At 37.4% G+C, this 15,918-nt stretch overlaps 1 protein-coding gene across 8 annotated transcripts in view; it reads left to right on the plus strand.

Moving 5' to 3' along the window:
• VPS13B (vacuolar protein sorting 13 homolog B) overlaps window positions 1–15,918 on the plus strand; it is a 734,128-nt gene that overhangs the window by 633,902 nt on the left and 84,308 nt on the right. For all 8 annotated transcript variants that reach the window (XM_038555170.1, XM_038555164.1, XM_038555165.1 and 5 more), the window contains 4 exons: window positions 3,656–3,852; window positions 8,339–8,520; window positions 9,979–10,328; window positions 15,466–15,627. In XM_038555170.1, the coding sequence (XP_038411098.1) occupies window positions 3,656–3,852; window positions 8,339–8,520; window positions 9,979–10,328; window positions 15,466–15,627 (891 nt within the window). The remainder of the gene's footprint in view (window positions 1–3,655; window positions 3,853–8,338; window positions 8,521–9,978; window positions 10,329–15,465; window positions 15,628–15,918) is intronic.

The raw sequence follows: 15,918 nt of genomic DNA on the forward strand, positions 1-15,918 counted from the left end.
CCTGAGACAGTTCTGTTACTATCTCCTTTTTAGAAATAAGAATCCATGTTGAAGAAATTAATTTGCCCAAGCACTCGTAGCTAATGGAGCTAAGAATTGAAAACTGACTTCAAAGTTCATGCTTTCACCTTCTGTACTTATTTGTGGAGAATATTTATGTGCCAGTGATGGACTGAATCACCCAGTATGTGTATATTCATTCATTCATTCGTGAATTATTCATTCATTCATTCAGCAACTTTCTTTTTGAACATTCACTGTATATACACTTTGCCAGGTGCTATGAAAATCCAAAGCTTAGCCAAATGGAAATCATTCCCTCAAGGAATGTGCCTACCAGGAAGATGTCACGTATAGAAATAACTATAACGTGAGGTATACAGTGATAAGAGCTAAGAAACAGATTCCCTTTAAAAAAAAAAAAAACTATTGGAGTTAGAAAAGGGAAAAGGGAGAGTATTTCTCCATCTGGGGAGGTAAAAAGGCTCAAAGAAAGGTGGTATTTGATTTGGACCTTGATAGATGGGAAGGATTTAAATATGAGACAATGAGAAATGAAGAGGTGTACAGGTATTTTTAGGCTGAGATAGAATATTGGAACAAAGACCCAGAGAGGAGAAAAGTAGAAAAAGTATGTCATGGAAAGCAAAAAGGGAGAGAATTTCAAGAAATGGTGGGTAAGAGTGAATTACTATGAATGTATTACTTGTCCTCATCACTAAACAGAACATATACATCTCTTTCTATTCCACTGTCAGCCACTTATGCATATCTGTTTTTGTTTCCCACTAAGCACCTCTCCATACACAGAAACTCAAGTCCTTCTCTAAAGGAAAGAATCTGTTATAGGTGGAGGTAAAATATATTCCCATTGAAAAATTAAGAATCACTTATTTAGAAAAGAAAGGGTAAGGAAAATCTATTCATTCAGAAAGCTTTTGTTAAGATCCTATTGTATCCCAAAAACTGTTAGATGCTAAGAATATTTTTTTAAATAACATGTCATTTTTTTACTCAAGGATCTCAGTCAACTAAAGGAGATAAACTTTAAAAAGGGAATTGCGAAGTGTAATAAGTTTTATGATAGAGGAGAGACACAGAGAGGCAGCAGTCAGCTCTGAGAATGATAATTAGGGAATGCTTCCAAAAGAAAGACATGTCTGAGCGCAGTCCTTATTTAAATTTTTTTTAAAAAATGGAATTAACTAACATGTCCTATATTAAAATTTTTTAAAGATTTTGTGAGAGGGGCAGCCCTGGTGGCACAGCGGTTTGGCACAGCTTGCAGCCTGGGGTGTGATCCTGGAGACCCGGGATTAAGTCCCACATCGGGCTCCCTGCATGGAGCCTGCTTCTCCCTCTGTCTGTGTCACTGCCTCTCTCTCTGTGTCTATGAATAAATAAATAAAATCTTTAAAAAAATTTTTGTGATATATCTTGGATGTCTTTTGTGTTAGTATATATAGATATTCATTTTAATGATCGTGTAGTAATCCATTCTATAGATCTGCATGTTATATTTAACTAATCCCCTGTTAATGGATATCTGACTTGCTTCTAATTTCTTACTATACACCCAGTGCTGAAATAAATACACACTTGCATTGGAATCTCTGTAAACAAAATCTTAGACATATACTTTGAAGCATTTAATAGATATTGCCAAATTACCTTCCAGAAATAGAGTGGAAATGCTAATTCCCACACCTGTGCAGAAATTGGAACTGTAGGGACACCTGGGTGGCTAAGTGGTTGAGCGGCTGCCTTAGGCTCAGGTCGTGTTCCCGAGATCCGGGATCAAGTTCTGCATCAGGCTCCTGCAAAGAGCCTGCTTCCCCTTCTGCCTATGTCTCTGCCTCTCTCTCTGTGTCTTTCATGAATAAATAGATAAATCTTTAAAAAAAAAAAAAAAAAAGAAAGAAAAAGAAAGAAAGGAAAGGAAAGGAAAAAGAAAAGAAAAGAAAAGAAAAAGAAAAAGAAAAAGAAAAAGAAATTGGAACTGTCTTTTTAAACTGCCAGAATAATAAATAAGAATATTGTGTTATTAATTTGAATTTGAATTTCTGTAAGTATTAGTGAAGTTGAGTATCTTTTCATGTTTACTGGCCAGTTATTTTTTTTCTGTGAACTAATTACTGTCAGAGTCTGTGATTTTACCATATGCAAGCTAATAAATCAGCCAGTTAGTGTTCCATTGCTGCTGACAGAAGACATAAGACTCATGGGTCAGAAACAAAGAACATTATTGCTCCAGGCACGACAAGCAACATGAGTATCATACAGGCATTGGTTCCTCTTGCCTGCTCCCCCAACCCTGCCCTGGGTTCCACAAGGGCAATGCAGAAGGGCCCTCAGGGGTTGGATGCATGTGGTAGGTAGATGGCACAGCCAAGAACATGAGCACAACAGATCCACCCTCTTTAGAGTGAGTCTGCTCTTTGACCTGGAGAGAGACTTTACCACATCCCTCAAAGTTGTTCTCTGTAAATACAACCTAAGAACCAGCCCCAGTTAATAGCTTTCAGGGCCTTGCATCCTATTCATACCTAGCAATAACATGCAGGGAAGTTCAGGGTCAATGGCTGATTGCCTTTTCCAACATCTTCCCTTTTTTATTTTTCTATATGCTTATTTATCACTTCCACATTGATTTGTAAGCACTCTGTGCTATCACAACAGTCATTCCTAGATCTATCATTAAATATCATGTATTTTACCCTATTTGCTTTTTTTTAATTTGATCATATACCCTGTGGTTTTGTGGGGTTTTTTTTTTTCTTCAATGGGTTTCATGCCATACCTATAAAAAGCTGCCCTATCATGATAAAAATATTAACTGATTTTTTTCTCTTATGCTTTCAGTTTTGGCCTTTAACATTTTGATCCTTTTGGAATCTACTTTTATGTTAGAGTGCTGTAGGGACCCTCTTTGATTTTACCAAATGGCTAGATAGTGCTTGCAACTTCATTTCCTGTCTTTCTCCTACTTGTTTGAAATGAGTGGGGAAAAATTAGAGAGGGAGACAAAAAGAGACTCCTAACTCTGGGAAACAAACAAAGGGCTGCAGAAAGGGAGGTGGATGGAGGGTGATGGGGCGACTGGGTGACAGGCTTTAAGGAGGGCACTTGAAAAAAAAAAAAAAGGAGGGTACTTGAAGGGATGCGCACTGGGTGTTATACTATATGTTGACAAATTGAATTTAAATTTAAAAAATTTAAAAATAAGTAAATTAACCCCCCCAAAAAATGGTATCTTCCTTACATAGTAAAATGTATCTGTACTTACATCTTATACTGTTTTTCCTATTTCTTCTAATCTATTTGTAGGTCACTACTCAAACCTTATCTTTTAACTGTTACAGTCTGATAGTACACTTAACACCTGATAGAATTTGTTCTTCATTTTTTCTTTCATTTAAAAACTTTCTTGGCTGTTTTCATATATTATTCCTGAATGGGTCCTTTAAGACAAAGTAGGTAAACAAAGTGAGTATAACCATGAAAAGAAATTTGAAACTACTGTCTTTTACAGACTTATACCTTCTTAAAAGTCTTATTCATGTTATAACTTTTATAGTTTAATATGCATTTCAACAAATACAGAACTGTATCATAGTTTCTATTTGCAACTTCTAAAATCTTTATTTTATTATAGATTCCTTGTAGTTTGGAATACTGGGATGAACTCCAGAAGGTTTTTGTTGCATTTCAAGAATTTAGTCTGTCTGAAAGCAAAGTCTGTGAGCTACAGTTGCCGGATATCAATCTTGTGAGTGACCAGAAGAAACTAGTATCCTCGGATCTTTGGAGAATTGTCTTGAACAGCAGTCAAAATGGTGCTGATGACCAAAGGTAACTCAATGAAAAATGAAATAGTGAATTATACTAGGAAACAGTCATCATATCATTGTATCTAGTGACCCCTCACTTAGCGGTATCTTGGCTGGCTAGCAGCTGCATCCGTGTGATCTACAGATGAGAACTAGGACACAAGACAGATGTTGATATAGCAAAGTTTGCGTACTAAAAATCCTGCATTGTATTCATAGTATAGCCCTGTGAGCCCTCACAATAAGAACCTGTTCCTTAAGTATAAAAACAAAAAGGGCAAAAAACAAACTACCAAAAAAAAAAAAAAAAAACCTGAACCATTCTGAACTAAAAATATAAAAAGCCATTAATTCCTCAGCAGACTCTTAATGACACAGTAAACAGTATGTATGTGTAGTGATAACCCTGGGGCATTAAGAGAAAGGTTAAATAAATTGTATTGCCTACTTCTAAAAAGATACATTTTGGGAATACTTCTTTCTTAAGATGTGTTTTAAAAAAAAAAAAAAAAAACCTTTAAAAGATCTCTAGACATTAGAAAAACTTGGCTAACTAAAATGATTCCTATACAAAGGATTTCTTAATAGTTCTAGATTCTGTTTGGCTATAATGAATCTCTAGAGCTGTAGACCTCAGGTGTTATGTGTCATGTCCCCATAACTTCCTGTTACACGTCTCCTATAGGATATCTGGTTTGTGGCAAAACAAGCCAAGACTGTCCTTGTTTTCAGTATTCGCCTGCTTGACAATCCGCTAACTTAGAGTAGAAAAAAGATTGGCTTCAATAACCTATTTTTACCACATCTTCTCATTTATGTGGCCCTATGAGGTAAGCATTTCTGTTGACGCTCCCACAAAAGACAAGAAAAAGATACTAAATCACAGTGAGTGGAACAGGAGGGATCATATGAGAATGCATGTACCATGGGCCCAGGCCCACCTTACTGTCCATCACTCTCCATGACCTACCTCCTGGTCCTTCTGAAGAACTGGCTTTAGCATTATCTTCCTCCTTCTGTATAATCCCTTTCTTTTTTCCCCCAAGCAACGTTCTGGCACTAACATGAGAAAAAACATCCATCATTTGTAACATCCTGCAAATCACCTGTTTTCTCTTTCTCTTTTACCTTTTTTTTTGTCCATGACTATATGCCTTTATAGTTACAATTATAGCATATAATTTATAGCATATATAGCATATAATTTTGTATTATGATTCCTACTTTATATTATAATGAGTTGTGGGTTCTTTCTCTTTTTTTGAAATTAATAACACTATATGTTCATTAAAGAGCATTTGGGAAATAAAGAGAATGCCACCAGGCATGGTCATATCACAATGATAACCTCTGTTAACCTTTTTACAGTAGCCTCACAGTCTTTTCCAGTGATTACCTTCTGTGCTTAATAATAATATGTTTTATACTTTATATATTCTATTTCTAGGTTATTTGGGCTCTTTGGGAAAAATTGCCTTCCTATTATATTACTTAGTTGATTACAACTAGTAAAAATATGTTAGAGGAGTGGGATCTTAATTTCACTTGTATGTGTAATGCAGCAATGAGTAAACACCCACCCTGTGAGGAGTCAGCAGTTACATAGAAGATTACATATTCTAAGTACAGTTTACCTAGTCAGAAACCAGAAAGTCTCAGAAAAAGAGCTCTAAGTAACAACAACAACAAAAAAAAAATTAGTAACTTTTTTAAAAAAGATTTTATTTAAGAGTGAGTTGAGAGAGAGAGAGATCACAAGCAGGGGAGAATGGCAGAGAGAGAAACAGAAACAGACCCCCAGTTGAGCCAGGAAACTGAAGGTCTCAATCCCAGGACTCTGAGATCATGACCTCAGCTGAAGGCAGATGCTTAACTCACTGAGTCACCCAGGTGCCCAACAAAAAAATTGTTTAATCTGAGTTTCATTAATACAAGTATCAAATTGGAAATCATTTCTTGATTCTAATTATGAAAGAATGCATTTTCAGCATTGAAAGAAGCATTTTAGACAAGGTTAATTCCTCTGCATCTGAAACATTCATAACAATTACTTTTGTGGTAAGCTTAGCATTACAGAAATGTGGAACCTTTAGGGAATGGAATTTATGCAGACAATCAAATTCAGGCAATTTTTCACCAGGCTTTTGACATTATAATCACAGATCTTTTGTCCTCACCTGGGATTTTTCAAGTTACCTAATACTTCACAATTGCTCTTGCTTTGTTTGACATTAACCATTTTCAGATAGAATTTGATATTAATGAAATTAAAGAGTTGGTTTAAAAGTCAACATCATAAGACCCTACTAAGACACTTTTCAAAAGGGACAGTAAATAAATTCTATCCAATTCTAGAAAGAAAACATTAATGCTCTGATAATACGTCAGCCTTTCATGCAGAAAGAAAACTACAGTTAGCTTCAGTATATTCTGTCACAAGACATTTAGAACTAGACAAAAACCTGATGCTTTTATGATTAGAGATTATCTTATAAGTAATATTCTCAGTGGTTGAAAAAGGATATGCATCAGACTGTTGTACGTTCCAGGAAGAAAGTTCATAAAAATAAATCCCATGAAGCTTAATCTTAAAAAGCAAAGAGCATCTTGTCCACAGTTGGCATAAAGTTGCAACAGTGTAGGGTTGCTCAGTGTTAATGGCATCACTGTATATATGTATATAGGAGCAGTATTTAATAAAGAATTCCAAGTTAGAAGACCTGGATTAAAGTCCTGGCTCCATCCCCAACTTTGAGAAACTGATTTCTAAGCTGGGGCCTTAAGGAATGAATAGGAGCTAACTGGCCCAAAGGGGGCAGGTAGTCGTCATTACAAAGGACTGGAGAAAAAAGAGCCAATCTCTTAAACTTTACTCTGTTTATCCCATACAGGTATATTATCTTTAATTCAATGCCTGTATATTTGTACATTCCACCATCTTTAAACAATGGTTTCTTCCTCAATCATATGAAAATAAACGATTGGTAGCAATTACACTTTTTTGAAGATGGCGTTTGAAGTAGAGTAACTTCAAGCTTAGTTTCCACAATAGTATTGACCTTGTAGGGGACTTCTATTTGCTGTGTACTGGACCAGAGACAAGAGATACAACCTTGAAGCCCTGATCAAGATAGCCATTTCAGCTATTTATCTTTAATCTAATCATGTTCTGTATTTGCACATACCCATTGCTTAAGCCTAAATAAACCCCCTTTATCAGGTCCTGACAAGAAATAGAAGGTGCACTCAAACTTAAAGATTGAGGAGAGTTCAATGAAAGGACTACTTATAAAAGTGTGGACAGGATTTAAGGGATGGTATGTACGGTAGGGCTAGGAATCCTGGGGACCCATCCCCTTCTTAGGCCTGAAGAAGCCAGAGGAGTACATACCCTTACTCTACTCTCCTCTTGCCTTCTGATCTCCCATAGGCACCTCTTGCTAGCTGAACCAGAGGACAAAGCAGCTTGTTAATACAGTCCAATGGCAGAGAAGAAGATGGGGAAGGGTAGAAAGTGTGGATCTAGCGAGCAAACAGAAGGTAGCCAGCAACTACACACTCTAATTGGAATTTACAGTTTCTTACCCAGTAACTGACCCTATGAAGAAAAATAAGGGAAACAAGAGGAGTGGGCCACATTCTCAGGTTTTGGGTCACTCTGCTATGTTCCCTGGGTTTGGAATCAATTCTGTGTCTTCTGATGGACCAGAACAACTATCTAATTTGTTTCCCCCTCATACCCTCACTCCAAATGATACAAATGACTAATACAGAAGTATGTGACTATGTTAAAGTCTCACAAATTACAGTCTCACAATTACAGGTAACACAAATAACTGTGCAGACCTTGATATATATATATCAAAGTTGTCCAGTTAACTTTATTACCAATTGCTTATGCTCAACTCTGTTTACCTCTGCCAATTCTTTGTGGTTTGTTGCGCATTTTACATAGTAATTTCTCACAACATTAGAACATGTGAAAGCCTGGGTGGCTCAGTGGTTGAGTGTCTGCCTTTGGTCTAGGGCGTGATCCTCGGGTCCTGGGATCGAGTCCTGCATTGGACTCCCAGCAGGGAACCTGCTTCTCCCTCTGCCTATGTCTCTGCCTCTCTCTCTCTCTCTCTCTCTCTCTCTGTCTCTCATGAATAAATAAATAAAATCTTTTTTAAAAAAATTGTGTTGGCCTTGAACTAATAGGTGAACAAGTTGTCCATAAGTTGTGTGATATGTGGATGGAAAAAATTGGGTTGGAGGTAGGTCAATATGACCTGGCATTTGAGGAATCCTGTGAAATTTTTCTGCTAATAATCTATAGGCAATAATCAACATGAACTTAGTTTTTAAAAACAACTAGTTTATGCAAGTAAATACAGAAGATTTGATGATAATAGATTAATTATAGGATTATGGCTGCTAACTTAAAAACCCCATATAGAAAGACATTTTACTTATATGTATTGGAAAATCTAGGTTACTGATACTCTTTTATTACTTACTTCCCATAGCTCTGCAAGTGAATCTGGTTCTCAAAGCACTTGTGACCAACTTGTAACTCCAACAGCCCTGGCTGCATGTACCAGAGTCGACTCCTGTTTTACCCCATGGTTTGTCCCATCTCTTAGCATTTCCTTCCAATTTGCTCACCTGGAGTTCCATCTTTGTCATCACCTTGATCAACTAGGCACAGGTACCCTTTACTTTAGCATCAGAATAGCACGCACTTAATACTTACTGTTTTTCTTGAGTGTTCTCAAAACCCAATTCATCAATTTCTGCCCAGATAATTTATTTTACTTTCAACTAGTAAAAAGATGTGGAAGGATTTTCATTCTGTATATTGCAGTATTGATGTTTCAAAGTGCTGTGATTGTTGATCAGTTCTACCACCCAAAGCTCCTTCCCTACTGACTACCACCGATGTGGTGGTGGAAATTTTTAGAAGAGGCATTCATTTCCTCTAACAATGAGCACTGGCAAAATTATTCTGAAGTTGACTTCATATAACAGATGTACCCCTTTTAAACCATCATATGGACCTATTATATAGATTACCAGTAGTAATTATTAAACTGACATGATTTTTCATGCTTCCTAGTAAGAATTTTCAAGGAAGTTACAAAAATTCAGGTTTTAGTGTTATTCCGATTAGGATCTTTTTGAAAGAAATACATCTGTTTCTATTCTATGTCCTGAGCCACTACATTAATGATGGATATATTCCAAAAGTATCCAATATTACCTGATTTCAAAAGCATGAATACATTCTACAAAGGATAGGCAGAAATTTGAAGGACCATCATTTTTACAAGTTGGTAAGGTGGAAGATTAAATTTTCCCACCCACTGAAAGTGGTCTTTTAAAAATTTGGGGATCCCTGGGTGGCGCAGCGGTTTGGCGCCTGCCTTTGGCCCAGGGCGCGATCCTGGAGACCCGGGATCGAATCCCACATCAGGCTCCCGGTGCATGGAGCCTGCTTCTCCCTCTGCCTATGTCTCTGCCTCTCTCTCTCTGTCTCTCTGTGACTATCATAAATAAATAAAAATTAAAAAAAAAATTTAAAAATTTGCCAATTGCACATGAATAATTATTCCTAAAAGTCTATACCAGACGGTCCCTAGTTAGTACATTTTGATTTGGGTTTTCAACCTAACATGTAATGGAAAAAAAAATCAGATTTAAAAAATCAGATTAAAACTAAACACAGCTGCTGTTAAGCATCTTGCTTTTTCAGCAAAAAAAAGAAAAGAAAAGAAAAAGGAATTCAACCTGCTTTTTCTAACTCTTCGAGTCATATTTTTGTTTTTGAGATTTGGTTGGTAGATAACAGAGCATTTCATAAAACTCTCCTCAGATATTCACCCCCTCTTCATTTTATCTGTTGTCTTCTGTGATCAAACTTTTGTCTGTGAAAGTGAACGTGAACTTTGACAAAATATGTTTGAGATGTGCCAGTTGAACAAAACAGCTTCGTTGGAAAATATCAAATGGTAATTCAAATATCGTAATGCCTTCAAGAGAGTGTTAGGATTTATTAAATGGCAGAAAGTGAATTCAGTAACCGAAAGGTAAATAAACATCATGTCTTTATTTCCATAAAATATTGGCTCACCTCAATTGCTGCTTTTCCTATTTGTTTTCCCAACAGCTCCACCGCAATACTTAAAGCCATTTATTTCTGATAAAAATGTACCATCTGAACTAGAATACATGATTATTTCCTTCAAAGCACCTCACTTATATCTTCGACAGTGGAACAATAGTCCTGTCTGTCAGGAGATCCGATTCTCATCTCAAGCTGACTGTAAACTTCTTGAATGCAGAAATGTTACAATGCAAAGCATGGTGAAATCCTTCAGCATCTTCGGGCAGATTGCCATTTCCCGTGAGGCAGTAGAAAAGCTGCTTGACTGCATCATCATAGTGGACTCTATCTTTGTAAACTTCGGGCAGCATGTGGTTCACTCTCTAAACACTGCAGTACAAGCTTGGCAACAGGTATGTGCATCCTAGAACAGTTTACAGCTTGTCTGCATGTGATCTTTACTAGGCACTCTGTATTATCACTTCTAATAGTAAGTTAAGCATAAACAAAAATATGAGAGAATGAAGAGTTTGATGGGCACCATAATATTTGGGGTTTTCTCTGTTTGGCAAAGTGATGCATGTTATTTTTAAAAGCTTTGGAGAAATGGGTTCTCTACACATGCATAGGAGATCATGCCCACATTTTTGTGACTAATGTACCACATCTGTGTGGAAAGTAACATATTCCCAGAAATGTTTTCCAAGTATTATGGCTTGGCTTTGCCAAAGCTTCAACTCAGTTATGTATCAAATTGTCTAAGCATCCATTGCAGAAATCTAGGACCTGTGTGAGCCTTACTGATAATAAGCATTTTATCTTTTCAAAGGGAAAAAGCAGTAAGAAGAAATATGCAAGCCCCAATAGTCTTCTGGTCTTTCTCCTATTATCATTCTGCCATTTTTAATCAGTTAAATCAATATTTTTTTTACTTTTATCTCTTGCCAGAATTAGCTATATCATAAAAAGGGGATGAATTATAAGTCTCTGCTGAAAGGCATATTTAAAACAAGGAACCTGTCCATGCCGCTAACATGAAAATGATTTCACAGAATGTTTGGATAATAACATGCTTAGCAATTCAAGAACAGATCACTTCTGCTTCCTTACTGATTTTCAGTAGAATATTGTATCTCTGTAAAGTTTGTGTTGCTATTTAAGCTGGGATATTTCCCCACATTCTGTGTATGCTACTTGCGTTTGTGCGGAGCTGACTTCCCAGGAGAAATGGTCCTTCATCCTGCACTGACCTCAAGTGAAGACGGGGCAGGGGGGGTAAGGGGAGCTGTGAGTCCTCGAACTTAAGAATGTTTATGGGAATAAACTCTTTTCTTTATATGCATGAAGACCTATATAAGACTAAGGAATTAATTACCTAACATGGCACTACAATAGCAAAGGGAAAGAAGATAACACATCTGTTTTGTATTTTAAAATTCTTTTTTAAGGGCATTCCATGGTTTTCTTGTTGCAAAGGACATGCGTAAAATAAGAGCTAGTGTGATCTAAATCTTTGCAGCTGGTTCAAATAGTGATGTGAAAAAAAACCTCCATGGCTCCAATTTCTGTTTTTTGTCATATTTTGAACAATGCATTTAATAAAAAACAAACCTAGAAAATTTATAAAAGAGTCATTGATAGAGCATTTAAACCCAGGATATTTTTGTCTTGGTATCGAGGCCATTATAAGAGGACTCATGTGTAGCAACTACTGCAAAATGGCCTTCAGAAATAAGTTTCCTCCCAGGGTAAAAATATTCTCTTAGACTCAGCTATACATATAAATAAAGTATGGTGCATAAATATTTAAATGTTTTAAACCACATCAGAGTGCAAATGACTGACTGGCTAACACAGTGCCTTGAAGGAATATTCTGAGTTTTTTTAAAAATGGAATTGTATATTTGATTAAGTAGAGCCATATGTCACGTAGCATATTGCTGACAGGTACATTCTATGAATAGTTGATTCTGATTTATACAGGGATTTGGCAATGTTAACATGAGCCACAAGAGGATACACTTCTGTAATTGTTGCTGTAATTTTCTTGTTTCCTCCCATGTCAAGGGTACTTGCCACCAAGTTTTAATGTGGTAGGCATCTAACCCTATGCATTCTAAAGTAAATACAAAATTGCACTACTTTGAAATTACAGGACATTTGACATTGAAATGGGTTTATAGAGGGTTATTAAGTTCATTGTTTCTAAGATGTTCTGAATGTGGTTTATTCCCTTAGTGGGAAAGGTTAGTTTCCCGAGCTTGGAGTCTATTATGTATACAGTGCTCATATACAGTCTAATTATTGCCAGTGAGAAATATGAACTTAATAAGCAAGATAAGTCATTCGCGTTCTCAGCATACTTTTTTTGGATTCATATCTAAGGCAAGTCATTTGTATCCAGTGTGGATGGACCAGACAGTTGAAGCATGAAACAATTTGGCCTTTCCCCTTTAGGTCACAAGTTCAAGATTAACAGAAGCCTTCATCAGTGTCTCATTTCTCTGGCTGTAGATTTTTTTTCTCTTTTGCAAATGATTAATGTTTTGTGAAGCCAGATTAAGGACCCAAAATGCCACTTGCAATTTGCTTTATATTTCAATGCCATATTCCCACATTTGAACAAAGTAACATTTAAAGTGGATTTTTACTTAAAAATGAAGGTTATGCTCATGTGTCTTATCTTACACCAGAACGATGTTTGTCTTTACGTACAACACTCCAGCACAGATCTTAAATGCAAATAAGCGATCTTTTAATTTCAAATCTGAGTAAGCATCCTGAGACTTAGACTATATGATGTCGTATAAGATGCGAATGAAGCGTTTTATAATATACCAGAATTTAAGATACTCCAAGAAATGCTTATACTTATTACAGTTATAATGAACTACGCAGATGAAGGAACAATAGAGAAACAGTTCCCTGAGGACTTTGAGTATTCTTTAGAAGAATGTAAACAACCCCCTTGTGTTCTTTCATTTATATTTTTCTAAAACACTCATCATTTATTAAAGGTCAGTTTTTTGAGATGAGGAAAGGAATATGATTTTCTTGTCCTACTCAAGCCTCATCTGGTAACTTAACCTCTGTGTTACCAGAAGAGTGATCCCAGTTCATTGTGAAAACTGAATTTCAATCCCAAGACATCTAACTAAGTGGGAGTTTAGAATCATATCCCTTTCTTCATGTTTGTACTCTTGGACCTAAAGGAGAGAAAAATGTTTCTAAGAAGAGTAGTTTTATGTTGATTATATAATGCTAAATGGAAAAATCTCATCAAAATAATTATACACTGGGACTCCAGTTTGATTAAAGGTTTATAACCCTTTAAATGTAAGACATATAAGATAGGATTAGATAGAATAAGCTGGAAATGTAACAGACAGGACACTCTGAAGAGAAATGTTGCTAGAAGAAAATCCACCAAAACATCAATAGCAGTTATTTGAGTATAAAATGAGAAACTTAAAAGAAATCCATACTTTCTATATTTCCTAATGTTTCTACTTTGAACATGTATTCATTTATAATTTTAAAAATTTACATTTACTCATATATTTGTTTCCTAAGTGTTTATCAAGTCCCTCTGTGTCAGGCACTATGCTGAGTACTGGAGATAAAGCTGTAAATAACACAGTCCCCCCTTGAGCAGGGGGACTCTAATGATGGAGACAAGAGTGAGCCCAGAATCAAACAAATAATTCCTTAGTCCCAGTGGGGAAAGTGAAATTGTGGAGTGTGATGTGAGCATAAAACAGAGAGACACGACTTGGTCTGGGGGGTGCTCCCAGAAGGCCACACAGAAGAAGGAAGAAGCTAATCAGTCAAGTGTGAAGGAAAAGAGATCCAAGCCAGGAAAAGGCACTGAGGCAGGAAGGAGTTTGATGTGTTGAATGACTTGAAAGGGGGCCCGTGTGGTGTTGGAGGAGCAGGCAAGAGCTCACCGAGCTGGGGCGTAGCAGGCAAAGGACAGTGGCTCACAGGCTGCACAGGGGTCAGATCAAGGGCACTTACACCCCACTGGCAGTCAAGATTTGAAATCATAGCTCATGATTAAAAGCCACAGCATAGAGTACGGTAGACAACAGATCACTGTTGGTTAGAATCGCTTTGGTCTCTCTTTAACCCAAGACTCTTTCTTCTCTTGTGATTAGTTTGGCGGTCAGGAAAGGTTCCGCTCCATGAGAATAGGGAAGTTGGTGGGAATGGATGGGTGACAGAGTGCGAAGTCCCCAAGGGGATCTGGGAGAATGAGGTGTTTCGGGGCCTCTCCATCAACTGCAGCCAGAAGGCACTGCCCACCCACTTAAGGGACTTTGTGCCTGACTGGCAATGGATTCTGTCCCCGAAGACACCTGTTCTGGATGAGATTCCAGGTCGGGTCTTGGTCTGGCCTGGATTCCAGGGACTTTCATCCCTAGACTCCTTGGCTTCAGGCCTCTTATTAAATCACTATGCTTGTGAGTAACATGTCCCCTTTTATTCTCCTTCCCCTTGGGAAAATGGCAAGTGACTGAGTGGCATTGTGACATTTAGCTCCCTGACCAGGAACTGGAGGCCTCCTGGAGAAGTCGGAGTTGCTGTTACCTCCCATGTCTGCAAACCAATTGGCTAATTAAGATTTTTTTTTCTTGTATTCTCAACTTGAGCATCTATTTAACTCTCCTTTTCATTTACCTAAAGTATGTTTATTTTTTAAGCTGTAAGCTAAGCAGAGTGGTGGAAGAGGAAGCACAGAAATGCTCTATCACTTTGCCAGTGTTTGATATAACAGCAACCAAAGGAGACACCACACAGTTGAGAAGGGATCTCTCAACACAGGAACATGTACTACCTTGTTGAAGCTCAGCAGATTAATAGAAGACACGAGCTGATTGATGACTGTTAGCTGACACAGACACTAACAACCGTTTTTCAACTAACATTATCTCTCTTGAAAATTGCGACTTAGCTTACATGGACTCCAGAGCTAGTCTGTTTTGTGTGTTCGGCCTCTTAACAATAGAGGAAAGTTATGGTTTTATTTACATCTCTCCCTGAACAGATTTACACACACACACATATCCACCCTCCCCCTTAAGGGATCTGGGGATGTATTACCTAAATGGTCCTTACTTTCTGTAGGGTACAAACTGTGGCTTTGGTAATTGGTCTTGATTGTCGAGTTTAGAAGGCCAGGAACATGGTAATTCTAGCCTCCAGTACTCTGCTCAAAAAACGTGCACTACTCAGTACAGCATTCTTTGTAGCATGTTAATTCGTTTTAAAATGTTAAAAGTTTGAGGGATCTCATTGTTTTTTCACTCTTCTGTGTGTATGATTTATTTTGCAGGAGTATAAATCAAAACATATTTTTGGAACATTTAAGATCTCTTTAAGGTATTTTTTGTGCTTATCCTGGAAGTATAGAATACTTTGTATACCAGAGCTAATGACAACCGATCTTTTAGTGTTTCTGTGTTGTAACAATCGCCACTGGGCAGACAGCTGCCAAACATCTTGCAATTAATCTGATGCACGTTGGCTTTCGTATTCTTTTTCTTTCAGAACAAATGCCCTGAAGTAGAGGAGTTGGTCTTCAGCCATTTTGTGATCTGTAATGACACACAGGAGACACTGCGGTTTGGCCAGGTGGACACTGATGAAAATATTCTACTGGCGAGTCTCCATAGTCACCAGTACAGCTGGCGCTCTCACAAATCCCCACAGGTATTTGAGAAACAGCCTTACAAACACAGCAATTGTTAAGGTTGGGGATTCATTTATTCTGCATTTGTGTGCCTGTGTCTAATTTCCCTTTTTAAGTCTCCCAGGGAACCACACAGCATAGCTGCCTCTGACAGAAACCCAGAAACATTTAGAGATGGGAGCATAGGGCAATCATGCTCTCTTGGAAGGGAGCAGTCTCCTGTTTAGCACAGGTGCTGAGGAGGCAGCACGGTGTGGTGATTATGAGGCTGGACTGTAGAGCCAAGGTTCATAGGCTTTGATCCTGTCTCT

Source organism: Canis lupus, chromosome 13 (genome assembly GCF_011100685.1).
Source record: "Canis lupus familiaris isolate Mischka breed German Shepherd chromosome 13, alternate assembly UU_Cfam_GSD_1.0, whole genome shotgun sequence".
Classification (NCBI taxonomy): domain Eukaryota; kingdom Metazoa; phylum Chordata; class Mammalia; order Carnivora; family Canidae; genus Canis; species Canis lupus.